The sequence below is a fragment of the Lithobates pipiens genome, unplaced genomic scaffold (assembly GCF_037356315.1).
Source record: "Lithobates pipiens isolate NorthernLeopardFrog02 unplaced genomic scaffold, aLitPip1_a1.2 Scaffold_13, whole genome shotgun sequence".
In the NCBI taxonomy this organism is placed as follows: domain Eukaryota; kingdom Metazoa; phylum Chordata; class Amphibia; order Anura; family Ranidae; genus Lithobates; species Lithobates pipiens.
Window position 1 is genome coordinate 112,572,462 of NW_027507718.1, and position 19,568 is coordinate 112,592,029.

At 44.5% G+C, this 19,568-nt stretch overlaps 1 protein-coding gene across 1 annotated transcript in view; it reads right to left on the reverse strand.

Annotated features, from left to right (window-relative positions):
- Positions 1-19,568, reverse strand: part of DGKQ (diacylglycerol kinase theta) — a 257,471-nt gene that overhangs the window by 168,998 nt on the left and 68,905 nt on the right. Inside the window, exon 2 of the mRNA XM_077475396.1 lies at positions 18,142-18,221. Coding sequence (XP_077331522.1) covers positions 18,142-18,221 — 80 coding nt within the window. The remainder of the gene's footprint in view (positions 1-18,141; positions 18,222-19,568) is intronic.

The following is a 19,568-nucleotide window of genomic DNA, read 5'->3' on the forward strand; positions in this document are numbered from 1 at the left end:
AAGCCCTAAAAGAGTTGTGGCAAGTCAAACTCCAGGCAAACAGCTAAATACAGAGGTTTAAAAAATAAAAATAAAAAAGCTATTCTACCCTAACCCCTAACCAGAAACCCTAACTTGTTCTTCAAGGGGAAAACCCTAACCCAACCATAACCCCCTAACCCTAATGGGAAACCCTAACCACTAACTTGTTCTTCAAGGGGAAAACCCTAACCATAACCCCCTAACCCTAATGGAAAACCCTAACCGGAAACCCTAATGGAAAACCGTAACACTTACCATAATCCTAAACTTGTTCTTCAAGGGGAAGTCCCTAACCCTAACTCACTAACCCTAATGGGAAACCCTAACCAGAAACCTGAACGGGAAACCATAACCCTAAACGAAATTGCGGCAAAACGCGGTACCGCGTTTAGTGCCGTTTTACGTCTGAACTTATTTTTTGGCCTTCAAACAAAAGCCTATAAACGCAATGGCTTAAAAATGACATTAACCACTTGCTTACTGAGGACCTAAAACCCCCTCCTGCCCAGACCAATCTTCAGCTTTTAGCGCTGTAACTCTGAACGACAATTACAAATTTATAATTTTTTTCCCACAAATAGCGCATTATTTTGGTGGTATTTGATCACCTCTGGGTTTTTCTTTTGTTAAAAAAAAAAATAAATACAAAACCGTTTCATATTTTGTTAATAAAGCAGGTAATTTTTCTCCTTCATTGATATACGCTGATGAGGCTACACTGATAAGTGGCATTGGTGGGCACTTATGGGTGGCACTGAAGGGCATTGATAGGTGGCACTAAAGGGCAGTAATAGCTGGCACTGATGGGTGGCAGTGATGGGCACCGATCGGCACTGGTAGGTAATACTGATAGGCAGAACTGCTAGGTGGCACTGATGAGGCACCACTGGTGGGCATTAATAGGTGGCACTTGAGGGCACTGATGTATTGTGGGCACTGATTTGTGCCACTGATTGCTGGCATTGGCAGGCGGTTCTGGTGGGCACAGAGGCTCCTCTTCTTAGGGACTGATGCCCCTGCAAACAGAAGCCAGGGATCGTCTTTTTTTTCTTCTCACGCTGTCAGCGTGAGAAGTAAAAAAAAACTATTACCGAGCCTCTGTTTACATCATGTGATCAGCTGTCATTGGCTGACAGCTGATCACATGGGAAGAGGCCGGTTACGGCCCCTTATTCGGATCTGTGATTACAGAGCTTGCCCCCTTCAGGGGGGCGGGGCCAGCCTTGAAAGGGGAGGACGTCAATAGATGGCCTCCCAGCAAAGCAGATCCGCATTGTAGCAGTCATTCGGCTATAGCACAGATCTCAACAGGTTAAACAAACCTGTGTACATGTACACATAAGATAACATTGGATAAGTTCAGGGACAGCTGAAAAATAGGATTTTTGTACTCACCGTAAAATCCTTTTCTCTGAAGTTCATTGACGGACACAGCTCCAGTAATCTTGACCGTAGGGTTATTACGCCACCTTCAGGAGATGACTAGGCAGAACATGTAATACATGTGAAAACAACAGAACAGGGGACTGTCCCTCTGGTAATAACCCTTCAGCCTGCTTCCTGCAGCTCAGTACGTCAACAAGCAGTATAACGTAAACCAATAGGAGGGGAGGGTGCTGTGTCTGTCAATCCTTTTCTCTGAAGTTCATTGACAGACACATCACCCTCCCCTCCTATTGGTTTACGTTATACTGCTTGTTGACATACTGAGCTGCAGGAAGTAGGCTGAAGGGTTATTACCAGAGGGACAGCCCCCTGTTCTGTTGTTTTCACATGTATTACATGTTCTGCCTAGTCATCTCCTGAAGGTGGCGTAATAACCCTACGGTCAAGATTACTGGAGATGTGTCCGTCAATGAACAAAAGAGAAAAGCAGCCAACTGCCTCAGAACATCTGTTTACCAGCAGCAGTGTACATGAGTCCTAAGAAGCTATAGTCCATACCTGTGGAAGCTGGAAATCACTGTAGCATTCTCAGCTACTACATTGATATCTGCTACCTGTCGGGTCCTGTGCCAAGCATTTGCTCTGCTGCACAGTTGCCACAGGTGCCAGTCACAGAACACCTTATATTTTCTTCAATTAATGCAAGACATTCTGATTTGACAAGGTGGAGAGGCAGGGGTGATGATGTCACGATCTCCACCTAGTCTAATCAGAGAATGCCTTGCATTCATTGAGAAAAATGCAAGACAGTCTGTGAATGGCATTTTGCCGCATGAGGAAACAGCCTCTTGTATTCGTTGTGTAGTAAGGTAGCCACTGATTTTGCAGGACTCAGAAGAGGGCAGAGATCACAGTAGTAGCAGACACTACTACAGCGATTTCGAGCTTCTACAGGGATCCCACCACAGGTATGGCATATGCATAGTTATATCAGTTCAAACTAGGACCAATGTAACTATTCTGTTAATGCCATGTCTGCAATTCAGCTTTAATACATCCTATACCGATATTTTGCTGTGATGCTTGGGTAATCTCAATTAAGCCAAGCTTTGCATAATCATAGCTATATAACAGACAAATGCATACTGTGTACAATATTGTGCACTAAAGTAAATGTTTGGCAGGTAAAAAAGCTCCTAAATAAGCATTTCATCTATTTTAAAGCGGAGGTCCACCCTAAAGTGGACCTTCCGCTCATTGGAATCCTCCCCCCCTCCGGCGCCACAATTGGCACCTTTCAGGGGGGAGGGGGTGCAGGTACCTGTACAGTACAGGTATCTGCACCCACTTCTGGCATAGCTATCTGCGGAAAGGGGCGTAGATTACGCCCCTTTCCGAAAGTCCCCCGCTGCCTGCTGGGAAACACACGGATCCCAGAGGCAGCGGGACCATCCTTATTGCGCAGCGCGACTCACGCATGCGCAGTAGGGAACCGGGAAATGAAGCCGAAAGGCTCCACTTCCTGATTCCCATACCCAAAATGGCGGCGGCAGCACACGAGAGACGATCAAGAGATCGGCTTCGGGTGCCGACATCGCGGGCGCGCTGGGCGGGTAAGTGTCCTTATTTTAAAAGTCAGCAGCTGCAGTATTTGTAGCTGCTGGCTTTAAAAAAAAAAAAAAAACGGCGGAACTCCCGGCGGACTCCCGCTTTAAGCAGTTGAACAGAGTTCAGCTTTAAAAGGTACCTGTAAAACCGGTTCCCGCTTTTCCCCACCATACAAACATACCTTTTACAGGCAAAGCTGGTTTTTTAAAAAGTAAACTTAGTCTGGTCACTGAAAGCGGACAATCCTCAAAGAAACATAACAAACTATTATTCTGGAAAGATCAAGATTTAAAAAAAGAGATTTCTGCTGGGTTAGGCTCCGAAACTCACTGCATAATTCTGTATTGTGAAAACCCATGTCACAACGATCCTGTAGCCTGCTTTGTGTTGCTTGGTTTGGAAAATGTTCAAAGCTGTTCACCTGCACCGTGCCAAAAACGTACTATATTTGCAGCTCCAGCTAAACAAAGCATGATGTTAACAAGTTCAGGCATGCTCTCCCTAAAGGGAGAAGATGACTTCTTACAAGAAAGCAACTATATATGGTAAACAAATATACATATCTAATGTCTGCCAAGAGTGTTGCATTCCATTTCAAACAGTAGCAAACTTTTGTTTGCCTTCACCCACACATGAACATTAATGGCATCCCAGTCTTAGTCTGTAGGGTTCAATATTGAGTTGGCTCACCCTTTGCAGTTACAACAGCTTCAACTCTTTTGGGAAGGCTTTCCACAAGGTTTAGGATTGTGTCTATAGGAATGTTTGACCATTCTTCCAGAAGTGCATTTGTGAGGTCAGGCACTGATGTTGGACAAGAAGGGCTGGCTCACAGTCTTTGCTCCAATTCATCCCAAAAATGTTCTCGGGTTGAGATCAGGACTCTGTGCAGGCCACTCAAGTTCTTCCACCCCAAACTCACTCATCCATGTATTTATGGACCTTGCTTTGTGCACTGGTCCAAATAATTTGGTGGAGGGGGGAATTATGGTATGGGGTCATTTTTCAGGGTTTGGGCTTGGCCCCTTAGTTCCAGTGAAGGGAACTCTTAAGGCGCCAGCATACCAAGACATTTTTGACAATTTTATACTCCTAACTTTGTGGGAACAGTTTGGTGATGGCCCCTTCGAGTTCCAACATGACTGTGCACCAGTGCACAAAGCAAGGTCCATAAAGACATGGACAAGAAAGTTTGGGGTGGAGGAACTTGACTGGTCTGCACAGATTCCTGACCTCAGCCCAATAGAACACCTTTGGGATGAATTAGAGCGGAGACTGCGAGCCAGCCCTTCTCGTCCACATCAGTGCCTGACCTCACAAATGCGCGTCTGGAAGAATGGTCAAACATTCCCATAGACACCCCTAAACCTTGTGGACACCTTGTCTTACCAGAAGAGTTGAATCCATATGTTTTATTGAACTTTTTAGCGTTTTAGGCATCTGTGCAGACATTTAAACATAAACATTGCCAAGAGTGGCTTTCCTCTCCTTCTTGTACCTCTCTCCCTGCTACACCACAGTGGAACATCTCCTATAATAAACCATGTCAGCAACATAAAGAATATCAGTTTGTATAAAGGCCCCTGCAGACACGATATGGCTGACAAAGATACATGTTCCGATCAGCTAAGTCCTGGTTCACACTGGTGCGGTATGGGAACTGCAAATAATTTGGACAGGAATTGCACTCCTGTTCAAATCACATGCAATCCTGCAGCAGTGCAATTTGAAAAATGTATTCTGTATGGCTCAAATCGCATTCCATCTGGACCAAAATCGTGTAGTACCCTTTTTTTTGCAGCACCAGAAGCGGTTTGCATGGGTGTTCACACCCATGTGATCCGATTCTGAAAATCGCACTGTATTGCAAACCAATTTTGGGATGTTATCATACACACCTGCAGCGATTCGCATGACTGAGGTGACATTTTGATGCAGTGTGGGAAACTCACAGATCTCTGCGAATTCCACACTGCACCAGTGAACTAGGCCTCATTTTTATATATTTTTTTTTTTTTTGCATATTTAGGGACTGTGTAGATGGATCATTGGCTTGTGTTGATGGCACAACTCGTGACAGGTGATACCTCACATGTGTGGCGCAATCACTGTTTACATATGCGTGTGGGACAAACACACGTGTTCGCATTTATATGTGGGCATGGGGGGGGGGGGGGACTGGGACTGTTAATAAAAAATAAAATAATAATAATTAAATCAAATTTTTTCACTGTACAGTTAATTTTTTTCCCGCATTTTTATTGCTATTACAAGGGATGAACAACATCCCTTGTGATAGCATGGGTCGTGACAAGCCCTCTGTATGGATCTATTAGACCCCAGATCTCGCCTCTGACTTCCAAATCTATTTGATCTGCTGCTTCACAAGCTGTCAAAGGCTTGTAAACCATACAAACCGAAACTGGAAAAGTCCTTGTCGCTTCCGATTTGTGACGTCACACAGTGGGAGGAACAGCATTAGATTCTCTCACTGTGTCCGAGCAAGCCAATGATCAGACAAGAGAGCCCAGTAAAGGCGATGGCAGGAGGGAAGCATGACTCCCTTCCACCGCCTGTAAAAGTAATCTGGGGGGCTGTATAGCCATTAGGATTACTTTCATCATGTAGGGAATCGACCGCAGTAAAAAATTATACTGATACCATGATCTTGTTATAAGCACTTCAATACAAGGCTGTATATATAGTACATACGGCGTTATTGAAGTGGTTCCAATATTCATTTTACATACACTTAAAAATGATTAAATGTATGTTTCGATAAGCTAAAATAAGTACTTGCATCTGTTTAGATAGCAGCTTCTTTCAATCTCTGCATAGCAGCCAGACTGGAAAAAAGGAGCGGCAACTCTAAGCGGTGATGAAGCTCTGATGAATGCACGTGTGTGGACAGAACATGCTGACAGGAGGCAAGAGACGTGTGAGCAGAACTAATGGCCTGTCTATGTGTTGCACCTGAGCTGGTCAATCAAAAATCTGGGAACAATGGGGGGATGACAGCACCTAAGCTGGACCTTTCAGTAAATTTACTGCATTAATACTTTAAAGAGGAAGTAAACCCTTCCAAACAACTTGGACCTACAGGTAAGCCTAGATTAAGGCTTACCTGTAGGTCCAAGCAATATCTCCTAAACCTATATGGTTTAGGAGATATTTGCCCGAAAATGGGCACCGCTGTCTACGGCGCATGCGCCGTAGACAGCGGCGCGCAGGCGCACTAAATGCGGCAAATCCATGAATGGATTTGCCTAATTTGTCGACTCCCGTGCGCATGCGCGGGAGTGACGTCATCGCGGCTTCGCCGAGTGGCAGCGGCGGAGCTGCGAGACGCGACTCCCGTGCGCATGCGCGGGAGTGACGTCATCGCGGCTTCGCCGCTGTGATTCGTCGGAGCTGCGAGACGCCACCAGCAACATGGATGCGGCGGACTACAGGGATCAGCGGCGACTTCGCTGGCTCCTGTGTCAGGTAAGTGACACATAATGAGCTACTATGCGATGCATAGTAGTCCATTATGCTTTACCTTTGCAGGGAAAAAAAGAGGAAGTAAACCCATCAGGGTTTACTTCCTCTTTAAGGCCCCTTTCACACGATCAGCCCGTTCGGATCCACTTGTCCATTTTCCAGGAGGATCTAAGCAGGCCACCTATTGACTTCTATGGGTAGGCAGATGTCAGTGAAGATGTGTCTGCTGACACCCGCCTGCCATCCGATAAAATCTGCTCAAAACAAATGTATGGCAACAAATTCGCCATCCATCCAGCCTGTGTTTTCATCCGATCTCCCTATAGAGAACATTGGGGCTCTGATAGGTCCATACCTGCACAGTGAGCGAAGACAGACCTGTCATCCTCCTGCTCAGTGGGATCAACAGAGCGATCCGCTGCTGAGCTAGCTGAGTCCGTCCAACGGATCTGCTCCGCGTGAACTTAGCTTAATACTTAAGGCTCGGTTCACACTGCTGTGATGCGAGAACCCGTGTCAATCCAGTAGTAGTCAATAAAAGTGCAAACTGTCAATTCGGACAGAAAAAAAGGGTCCTGCACGAATACGATGCAAATTCAGCCATACAATCTGTATGACTGAATTTGCATCGCACAGACATGTTATTTGCGCAGCAGTGCGGTGCGAATCACAAGCGATGTCTAACATCGCAGCAGTGTAAACCCAGCTTTAATTAGTAAATTCTGCATGAATACTTTTCTGACATGTCACACTAGAAATTTAGCAAAAAGCACTCTACTCTTGCTATTAAGGCCTGGTTCACACTACTGCGTGGTGCGTTTGTAGGGGCACAGCAGCCCATTCATTTGAATAGGCTGCTGTGCCTGCATTAGATGCACAAAAAAAGGTTCCTGCATTGTTTTAAAAAGCAACGGCCTGAGAAATTGCATGGTGTTTTGCACCTGTAAACGCCCTGCTTTTTTAGACTGGTAGGGGTGCCATTAAGAATGAATGAGCAGCATGTTTTGGCTGCGTAATATTGTGAAGTTCCACTGAAGGACCCTTACTAGGCTGCCATGAGGTCATCATTCTACTCCAGACACGAGGAAGCATTTATTTAGTCTCCTCTACTCCAGTGATTATACTAGAACACAACTTCATAACTAACTTACAGAGTGAGAGGAAGCAGCAGGGGTGGGGGACTAATCTGTGTGAGGCACTTGTGAACATATCCAACAAAATGCAAAGGCACCAGGGATTACATGAGCCAGCATCTCAGCATCTTTGTTTGAGGTAAGAAACACCTTTAAAGTGGTTGTAAACCCTAGAAAAAAAAAAAATACCTGCAAGACAAAGGCTTAAATGAGCTAGTATTTTGAAGTCCCCGCAGCAATCCTCGTACCCTTCTCCGGCCGCCGACATCGCTCCCGGTTACTTCCAGCTATCGCGGGCTCCAGCACTGTGATGACGTCACTTCCTGCATGCAGGAGCTGGCGGTAACGGTACAGTCTAACTGAAGCAGTGGCACGTAATGCCATTGTTTCAGTGTGCATGACATCCGATGACGTTGGCACATGCAAATACAGGGGATTTCTCCTAAACCGTGCAGGTTTATCCTCATGCATCTGTGAGGAGTACAGAGAAGGGGGTAGAGAGCTGCAGTTAAAGCTCTTATACACAGTGTGAGAACTGATTGGAGGAAAGGGATACACACCCCTCCTCCATGTAGGCAGAGAAACGAAGGAGCACGCAGAGCTGTATTCTGAATAGACAAGCTCCGTGCTGATCGCCCTCCCTGTCACTAATTTATATCATGTGTCTGGAAAACTTCTCAGAAGTGACTCATGCTGATAAGATTAACGACATTCAGATATTTAGAGATGAATAAGTAAACACTAAGGATATACTGTATGTGCTCTGTTCAGATTTCATGACTGGGGTTTACAACCATTTTACCTGAGAATTTTTTTTTCTCTTCCTGGATGTGCTGTCTGTTGAAGATGTATAAATTACAACAAAAGCTGGACAGAATGACAAATGCTTTGGTAGTTAAAGTGGAATTCAAGTCTAGATTAAACCTGCTCCCATCCCCTTCCAACTCCTATACCAACTACCCTGTAAAAGGAAGAAGCTTCTCCCAGGGGGTTATCTGATGTGAGGAGGAGCCTTGAGAGCCGCAGAGGGACACCAGAAGAGCAGGTTCAGGGTCACTTGCTGCAAAACAAGCTGCACAGTGGATGCAAGTATGACAGGTTTGTTTAAAAAAAAAAAAAAAAAGAAAAAACTGAACCCTTAGGCTCGGTTCACACAGGGGGCAACACAACTTCAGGATGACTTTGTGAGGCAACTTGGAGACGACTTGAACACGACTTAGACACGACCTGGGGCGACTTACAACACAACTTTAAGTCGCCCCAGGCCAGGCGACTTTTGCCGTGGCCAATCAGAGAATGAGCTCTGAAGGGGGAACTCCACGCCAAATTTATGAAAAAAAATTGGCGTGGGTTCCCCCTCGGAGAGCATACCAGGCCCTTAGGTCTGGTATGGATTCCAAGGGGAACCCCCTACGCCGAAAAAACGGCGTGGGGGTTCCCCCCAGATCCACACCAGACCCTTATCCGAGCACGCTACCCGGCCGGCCAGGAAAGGGGGTGGGGACGAGCGGGCGCCCCCCCTCCTGAGCCGTACCAGGCCGCGTGCCCTCAACATGGGGGGGTGCCTTGGGGGAGGGGGGGCGTTCGGCCCCCCCACCCCAAAGCACCTTGTCCCCATGTTGATGAGGACAAGGTCCTCTTCCCGACAACCCTGGCCGTTGGTTGTCGGGGTCTGCGGGCGGGGGGCTTATCGGAATCCGGGAGCCCCCTTTAATAAGGGGGCCACCGGATACCGGCCCCCCACCCTATGTGAATGAGTATGGGGTACAATGTACCCCTACCCATTCACCTGTGAAAAAAGTAAAAAAAAAACAACACAGGGTTAAAATAGTTTATTGCACAGCTCCCGGGGTCTTCCGTCTTCGGGGGTCTTCTCGCCAGACTCCTCTGCTATCTTCTTCTAGCTCTTTTGCTAGTGGAGGAGCCAAGCTTTCTTCCTCGCCGCCACCCTCTTCTTCCGACTTCGGGGGTCTTGTCCCCCTCTTCGGTTCTTCTGCCGGGCCACCGCGCCTTCTTATAGCTCTTTTACAGGCGGTGGCCCGGTCTTCTGTCGTCGCCGCCGCCTTCCGTTCTTCTTCTCCTCCTTCTTCTTCTTCTTCTTCTCCTGGAGATGTTGACTCGACGTTCTCTCCGGCCGCAATGCCAGGGACGCGCAGCGCGGCGACTTATATAGGGACAAGGGGCGGGGTCATCGGTTGATGTCACATGGGTTGATGTCACATGGTGACAGTCCCAGCATCCTCCTGGACTGTGACATCGTAAGGGGCGGGATCACCATGTGACATCAACCCATGTGACATCAACCGATGACCCCGCCCCTTGTCTCTATATAAGTCGCCGCGCAGCGCGTCCCTGGCATTGCGGCCGGAGAGAACGTCGAGTCAACATCTCCAGGAGAAGAAGAAGAAGAATAAGCAGAAGAAGAACGGAAGGCGGCGGCGGCGGCGACGACAGAAGACTGTAAAAGAGCTATAAGAAGGCGCGGTGGCCCGGCAGAAGAACCGAAGAGGGGGACAAGACCCCCGAAGTCAGAAGAAGAGGCCGGCCGCAAGGAAGAAAGCCGGGCTCCTCCGCTAGCAAAAGAGCTAGAAGAAGATAGCGGAGGAGTCCGGCGAGAATACCCCTGAAGACGGAAGACCCCCGGAGCTGTGCAATAAACTATTTTAACCCTGTGTTGTGTTTTTTTTTTTACTTTTTTCACAAGTGAATAGGTAGGGGTACATTGTACCCCATACTCATTCACATAGGGTGGGGGGCCGGTACCCGGGGCCCCCTTATTAAAGGGGGCTCCCTGATTCCGATAAGCCCCCCGCCTGCAGTCCCCGACAACCAACGGCCAGGGTTGTCGGGAAGAGGCCCTTGTCCTCATCAACATGGGGACAAGGTGCTTTGGGGTACCCCCCCCATGTTGAGGGCACGCGGCCTGGTATGGCTCAGGAGGGGGCGCCCGCTCGTCCCCACCCCCTTTCCTGGCCGGCCGGGTAGCGTGCTCGGATAAGGGTCTGGTGTGGATCTGGGGGGAACCCCCACGCCGTTTTTTCGGCATAGGGGGTTCCCCTTGGAATCCATACCAGACCTAAGGGCCTGGTATGCTCTCGGAGGGGGAACCCACGCCAAATTTTTTTCATACATTTGGCGTGGATTTCCCCCTTCAGAGCTAATAATTCTGTCTAAGTCAGCTCCGTATAGACAGAGATCCGACTTGGAGGCGACCTCCATTGAAATCAATGGGTACAAGTCGCCTACAAGTCGGATTGAAGTAGTACAGGAACTTCTTTTGAAGTCGGAGCGACTTCAGTAGCGTGCATTAAGACGGCTCTCATTCACTTACATTGATTTTTAAATGTTGTCCGACCTGAGGCGACTAGGGGCGACCTGAAGTCGGATCTGAGTCGCCCCTGTGTGAACCGAGCCTAAGTGCCCGTTCACACAGGGGCGACGCGACTTGCAGCGCAACTCCCAGACGCGACCTGCACACGACTTCAGCAGCGACTTGCAAAACGACTACTGTATAAAAGTCAATGCAAGTCGCCTGAAGTCGCCCCAAAAATAGTACAGGAACCTTTTTCTAAGTCTGAGCGACTTGAGTTGCTCCTATTAGAACGGTTCCATAGTACAGAACGGAGCGCGACTGAGTCGCCTGACAAGTCGCGGTAGTGTGAACGGGCACTTAGTGTTGCTTTAATTACATACACACATACTATAGTAGACCTAGCTCTTAGGCATTGTTTGAAAACCATAGACTAAAAACTGGTATTGCCCGTTAAAATGTTGCTATTGCTTCTACTAATCAAATTTTGATTTTAGTTTTTTTTTTTGCAGTGTCACTTTCAGACTTAACACTCAGGTCTATTCCCATGCATAGTGACCTTTGACATAATGCAGCCTCTTTAAAAGTTTTAACATCAAAATGTTAACAATAATTTTCTTTCGCATAGTGGATTGGAAATGAAGTAAGAGTTAAAGTGTGCTGATTGCTGAAAGGGACAGAAGTACCTAAGTTGCCCCTTTTCAAAGAGGTTCCTAAAAATGGTCCACAGGCACCCCTGACACAGCAGATCCATCATCACTATAGCTGGAGGTGAACCACTGTTCTTTGGTTTCTCTGTCCTGCAAATATTTTATTTCCACATCAATTAGCTGATACAAATGGCCACAGACCAGGTCCCCATTTTGACTTCAGCCCAGGACAAATAAACAATGTAGCCCACAGCCTGCTTGTCATGTTACACAGCGTTTCTATAGGGAGAACTTGTGATGTTGCCTGAAACACTAAAACTCTTTAATATCACATATGGGTATTATGTATTGGCTTGCAGCTACCGATGTCCGCGGTCTGTCATATTAGGTGGAAATCATGCTGCACATTACCGGAGATTGTTTTTCTTAGGAATTATTAACACTTGTTTTGTTTATTAAAATACAGATAAAACTTTACTGATGTGGTCACTATACAGCATTTAGAAGCTAACCATATTCTTTCCTATAAAAAAAAACTGCACTTCACCTACACAGGTAACACTTTATACACAAAGTAACCTGAAAAGAACCAGTTGATTTATTTACTGTTTTTTATTACAGAAATAGAACCTATGTTTGGGGTGAAAAAGAAACTTGTTTATTGACTAACATTATACAAAAACTTAGTAACACTGATTAAAAAAGTGTGACTATAAATATGAAAACCAAGCCCCAGGTTAGAAGGTCTCTCACTTTCAAAGGAAATCTATGGCCACCGCATTCACTTTCATTTTATAACATCAGCATTGTAATAATAATAATGCAAAAGATAGTTATTATTGACAATCCAATATAAGTTTACTTGAGCAATCTCCTTTCATGTTGTGAGTTTTGCTTGTCTGCTGGCCATCTCTTTCCAAAACCTCTTGGACAACCTGTATGCTTTGCAGCTTCTCCTCTGCTCTTTACTTTCAGTTTCCAAGGACTACATATCCCATGGTTCCTTGCTGTGTGCAAGCAGTGCTTCCTGTGACATCCCCTCCCGAAACTCCTACCCCAGCAACTCTGTAGTTCAGAAGGCAAGTGTTCCGTCAGATTAGACGCCCCCATTAGATTTGGTAGCGAAAGTGACGTTACCACTGCACATGCGCAATGCTTTCCAGCATGGCCGTTATGTGTTCCAATAGGTTTCCTATTCTGACAGAACAGGAAGGTGTCAGCAGACATCTTTTGTTGCACCCAGATCTTTTTACACCCAGGCAAGTCCGGAATTTCACACTTGTTATAGTAGTAGTCAGCTTATAATGTGGAATACAGTACTGTAAATTTATTATTCTGTTTTCATGTTAAATTTGAAAACCAGCGGCAAGGCTGCAGTCAAAGTGGCGATGGCCATCTTAGTACACCCTGATCAGCGCCAAACTGATAGTCATAAGGGGCGGACTACATTTTTGGACACCCTCACTCGGTCGCGTTGATATAGTGTATTTCAGTACATGTAAGCTCAGTTTACTGGTAAAATAAGTGTGACATTTAAGAGTTGCCTGGGTGTAAAAAGATTTCTGCTGCCGTCTTCGTGTTCTGTGAGATTAGAAAACCTATTGGAACGCATTGCGCATGTGCAGTAAGCAAACGTTCTTGGTAACGTCACTTCCATTACCAAATCCGACGGGTTGCCAAATCTGATGGAACACTGGCTCTAAACTATGAAACACAGCAGTGCCTACTCATAGGACATAGTGAAGATTTGTCACAGAATTCAAGGAAGTAAATGTGTGGGGATCTTTACAAAATCAGTTTACAAACTTCAAGATTTTTTCTTAATAATTAAATATGATTTTACATTTTAACCATAGATGCACCTTAGTTAAAAAAATAAAAATAAAAAACCTGCAGGTTAAAAATGTGAGATCTTAAAAAAAAAAAGTGACATTGTGCACATGAAGTCGTGGTACTCATACGCAATACGAAACAGCTGTTTCCAGAGTATAGGTTGTGCATCTCTAAGCGAGACCAAATAATGAAGAAGAAGAAGAAGAAGATTGCGGAATCTAGGCGGAAAGAACCCCCTTAACATATAAAAGGGGCTCCCTAGCACACTTTCAACCTAGCCAGCAGAAAAAAAAAACTATTTCCTAATCCGTCTCAACAAATCAGGTTAAATACAGAGGCCTTGCAAACATTTGTGAATACTTATTAAAGCCACACTGCCATGCCAAGACATGTCTGTTGAACGTGATCCGTACTGAAAACTATCTGGGTCTCCAACGTGTACAAGTAGTGCAGAAAAGAGCAGGCTCACCAGGAGGCAGCCCCTTCCTCCTTATAGGTGTAGCTACATAAAAGAAGACCAGACATCACCTTTACAAAGCAGCTCAACACTTCCATAGTGAATCTGCACCAAATGAAAAAAAAAAATGGCAGCTCGACTCAGTTTGAAACCAGCAAAAAGAAGAATATGTTCTCTTTGATGGAAATGGTTTTGAAAAGGCAAATTTTTACCCTCAATGACCAATATTTAATGCAGCTCAGAGAAGCAGCCATGGGCTCACATTTTGCCCTGCCCTATGCTAATGGTTTCATGAATATAAATGGAGTTAAGCACATATTTTATCACCTTTTATTTAAATAAAATTGTCTCCGTTATCCTTTATAGATGATATTTTTGCTATATGGTGTGGTTTCATGGGAGTCACAGAGTTTCATATTTAAACACTGTGCACCCGGTTTACAGTTTAATTCTATCAAAGATTGGCACTCAATCTCCTTTGGGCATGGGTATTTATATACTACCCCTGAAGGAATCACTTGGTAATTTTGTATTCGCTGTTCTGCGTCTCTCTGTTCTCGACTCAAAAACCTCAGTCCCTCTGACACATTAGGTTGAATGACAACCACTGCAAGTACGTACAACGACATGAGTGTAGATACTACCAGAAAAAAGACACAAATCATTTAGTGGAAGATGAACTCATTATATTGATATGGGTTAGAAATAATGGAGGGTTCAACATAAATGAGCACACAGCAGGTAAATTCAAATACAGTCTGCTAGACATAGTGCTAGCTATGCCAAAGTAACATCAGATTCTATACAGCTAAACATGAATCAACATGTGAATCAGAAAATTCAGCAATAGACAATGCATAAAAAATGTTAACTGCAATATGAATAATAATACTACAACTGGGTTATAGTGCACTCTAATGGAATGGCTAGGCCCGAGGTATGGTGTAGCATCCACTGAGAAGCACCTCTAAGAATAAGTAAGAGTCTCTAGGTAGCAACTGTAAGGGCAGTCTTTAATCTAGACTCTTCAGCTGGCTAGCGTCGGGGCCCAATAACACCGGCAGGATTGAAAACAGTCACTATGGCCTGCAGGCAGAAACAGAGCTGTGTAGTCAGTTCATAAGGACTCAGTTTCTAATAGTAGCATTAAGTCATGGTCACAAGGCTCTCTCACTAAAACTCGGCAACACATTAGGTCCCTCTGGATGTTCCTCTGTGATGCACTGTGTGATGCACTGTGTGTTCCAACACCTTTCTATTGGAACTAACCTTAACTTTTTCAGCAACTAGAGCTACAGCAGTTCTTCTATTGGATCGAACTACACTGGCTAGCCTTCACTCCTCACAAGCCTCGGCCGCCCACGACCCTATCACCAGTTTTCCTTCCTTGGACCACTTTTGGTATGTTCTGACCACTACAGACCAGGAAAATCCAAGTCTTCCCGTTTTTGATCCAGTTGTTCGATTCTGGCTGATCGCTGAGACACAACCTGAAACTCTGCTTGCATGCCTGAGGTAAGGGATTCCAGGAAGTAAATGCTAGATGAATCATTAGCCCTTACTCAAGATGGTTATGGCAAGAAATGCTAGGGTTTAAAAAAAAAAAGTGATTTCTGAGCAAAATAAAGCATGGAGACATGCATTGTTTGTGGTGTCAGATGCAGTGCAGTTCTGTTTTAAAGAGGAATTGCAGTCTGCTTACATAATTTGTAATAAAAACATCTTTGCTATTCTGAAGCTTCCCTTCAACCACTCTGCATATTATTTTATATATATTGTGATTCTGTACTTGCCAAATATACTGCAGAAATCTCCCTCCACTAAGTCTGGCTGCATTTATTTTAACTGTGGGCAGCTGACGCTGCTGCCTGTTCACTTCCAGGATTTACACATTTAAACCTCCAGCTCTGCAGCTCTCATTTGCCCTCTTATGACTCATCCATCCTTCGGCCCTCTTATGACTTATCCATCTTTCCTTCCTGGCAAACTCTCACGAGAGTGAGAGCTGTGCATGATGTCATAAGCCTAGGCTTTTTACCAGACAAGAAACAGGAAGTGGGCTGTATAAAGTATTTACTGGCAGAAAAAAATGTTTTACTATCCAAAGTTAAAACAACAAGGACAGAAGATTTAATAGATGGAAAGTTGAAAAAATTACTAAGGCTGCATTCACACCTGAGTGTTTCAACGTTTTTACTGTGATATTAACCGTGTTTTTGCTGCGATTTTGTACAGGTCACCAATGCAAAAAGCAGAAAAACACCTGTAATCTGCCCCAAAGAAGTTCATGTTCTTTTTTGAGTTTAAGGCGTTTTTTCAGGCGTTTTGCTTCAGGTGACAAAACACTCAGATGTGAACAGGTGCCATTGAAATGAGTGGATTTTTGCTTATTGGGCATTTTCAGGCATTTTACGAGCTGAAAACGCTCAGGTGTGAATGCAGCCTGAAAGTCTGCTTAAAGTACAGCTGTATGTCGAACTGTAAAGAGAAAAGTTCAATTCTTAGAAATGAAAAATACACTTCCTTCATAAACAAGAATGGCAACATAGTTTGTACATGTGAGAGGGAATTACAAAAGACTAGTGGATGTGATGGAATGCATCTATTAGAGCTGCAACTCAAAGAATCTTTTTTTTTCTTTCTTTTTAAATTTACAACAAGGATTGTCCTTGATTCAGTGACTGGCTCAAGGCTGCAGTTTTATACTAGCAGCTACAACCCTGCCATTAAAGAAAAGAATGATGCCTCTAGTAAAAATGAAAAATAGTCTCTTTCCATTCAGCTATAGAATGTACCATTTAAAAAGGAGGCCGTCAGAAAAGAAATATGGAAGCTCCAACTGCAGACTTGTTTTTGAATGTGTTTGCCTCAAGGACTACATCCTTATCCTTCCTTGACCTAAAACAAGTATATGTATGTTAGGTGTTGAAAGACCATATCGGTGTCTGATATGCATAGGTTTGTTCCAGGTTGGTGACTCAATAGGGGGTTGAGCCAGGATCAGGATGACGGCCCTAGAGTCTGTACTATTGCAAGAGCTCTTAGAAAAAAAGTTTCCACATCAAAATGAGGAACCTTCAATTACAACCAAGGGTCTCACACCAGCTGACACTGGGAGTGTTAGTGCTGGCAAACGGCAGTTGTATCTGGGCCAGGGGGCCCTTTGCACATAGACACTGCCTTGAATGGAAAAGGGGGTAGCATCTCTGAACACACTGGAGGCCCAGACTCTACAGCTTTTGCGGCCACCAGCAGATCATTTGTTTAAATCAATTTATTTAAAATCAATGGGCTCCCATAGGGAACCATTGATTTTTGAATAGAGGCTTAACGCTCAGTATACAGCATTTTACCGGCATCTGGCATTTTTTCAGCTCTAGCACTGGAGCCTCAGAACACGCTGGTCCTGGGTTTTTTTTTGGATCTTAAAAACGCCTATGCCACTTACAGCTCATTAACGTCTGTGTGTGCATGAGGCCATAGAATAACACAGAGAGGCATTTTTAAGCTGTAAAAAATGCTCCTAAGACCCCTTTCACACACCCTTCCACCCATAGCGTGGGTGGTAAAACGCCGCTATTTTTAGCGGCATTTTACAGTCGGATTTGCGGCGCATTTGTGGTGCATTTCTGCCGCTAGCGGAACGCTTTTACCCCCGCTAGCGGCCGAGAAAGGGTTAAGACCGCCAGCAATACGCCGCAATAGTGGCATTTTGCCGGTGGTATTACAGCGCTGCCCCATTGATTTCAATGGGGAGCAGCGGTGGAGGAGCGGTAAACACAACGCTCCTTCACCACTCCAAAGAAGCTGCTGGCAGGACTTTTCCCTGACATCCTGCCAGCACACCGCTGTAGTGTGAGTGTGAAAGCCCTCGGGCTTTCACACTACAAACAATGGTGCAGCTTTTTTAGGGCAGATTGCAGGCACTATTTCTAACGCTATAGCGCCTGCAAAACGCCCTGGTGTGAAAGGGGTCTAAAAGTGACTGTAAAAACGCCCGTGGGCATGAGGCCTTCCTGTTAACGACGTGATAACTAAGGTGTAGGTCCTTAAAATTTACATCTTAAACTGGTTTGGTTGCGTTAGTTTATTATTTTTGTAGTTTGTCAATGTGTTTTTGTATTTCTGATTACAAAAGGCAGAATGTGCTTGTTCAAAATTGAAAGATGTTGTAAGATTAACCTAAGATGCATTAATAAGAACAATAAAAACAAAACAAACAAAAAAAAGGCTAAACAAAGAGTGCTGATGATTACTTACCCGCACTAGAGTTGGAGCCATACAACTGCACAGGGTCTTCACGTGTTTTAAGCATTTTTCATGGGACATAAAATTGCATACTGAAAAAGAAGAAATGCAAGAAAGAATGCACATTAACCATTTATAATTCCAGCAATAAATATTTCTACTAAGTCGCAAGTATATCTAAAAATATTGTTATATTTGATTATTTCCTATGACAAGTGAATATTGCATTGGGTAGTGGGGGGATATGCAAACAAATAAAATCAAGAAATATCAGTTGAATAAAACCTATGCCAGAAATTCAGATATTTTATATATTAAGTTTGGACAAACTACAAAAGACTGACAGATACTGAAGGAGAAACTTGGAGCAAAAGAGGTTCTTTACATGATGGTGTTTCCCATAGTAAATAAAAAGCATTTTTTTTTACATACAGCAAATCAGGGAAAAAAAAAAAAAAGAAAAGAAAAATCAAAACTTCTGAGTAGTGTTTAGGAAGAACGCTTATTTCCTTCCCTATATTGAGCATTAAAGGAAATCTGTGCCAAAAAAAAATATGGAGGCTGCCAAGGTGACCTCCTCTTGAAAAAGCCACATCGATCCTTTAACTTTAATATTTTAAGTAACTGACCCAAATTAAATATGTAGCAAGTGAATTTATAAGGTGCGGTCAGCCATAGCGGTCTTCATATTTCTCAAACCACAGGTTTCTTTTAGCAGGTGTATCCCACTATTCAGAAAACAAAATGAATGCAACCATTTCCCAGTGTCTTTTTCTGCTCGTAAACTATTTTCAATGCATTCTAATGACTCGTGCTCTCATTTTCATATTTGAATTGTGGCTGACTGGAGCACACAGGAAAGTTGCAGGATTTCTTATGCAATTATATTATCCCACACATCTTCACTTTTAGGTCCCAGCCAGGCCTTACACCTACTGTGAATGTGCATCATTTGCTTAGCTTACTTCTTTGGCTGGTCTATACTGCTCTGTATGTCTGGGACCATCAGGACTATGGACCAGCCTATTTTCAAGGCATTGTTTTGCCAAGCAGGGACACACTGTGAAATTCTCTAGAGCAGGGAGATACCGAAAAGGAAAAATTCACTATGCCGAAAACAGAAATCGATACCGAAACAGCACCGATACCAAATATTACTGTTTTTAAAAATATTTTTATACAGGAGATGGTCAGAGACTGGGGACATGATAGAAGAGATCAATGCAGCCTCACCAGTGCCCATCAGGTGCAGCCAGCCAGTGTCCCCAGTAGTGCAGCCAGCCAGTGTCCCCAATACAGCCTGTACAGGGAGGAGAGAGCCGCCGCCTGTTTAATTACAGTGCCGGAAACATCGCAGCTTTCATTTCAATAGCTATGTGTTCCCCGCTTCGCGCCATCACATACAGCCCCTCCCCCTTGTCCGGACACTTTGATAGACA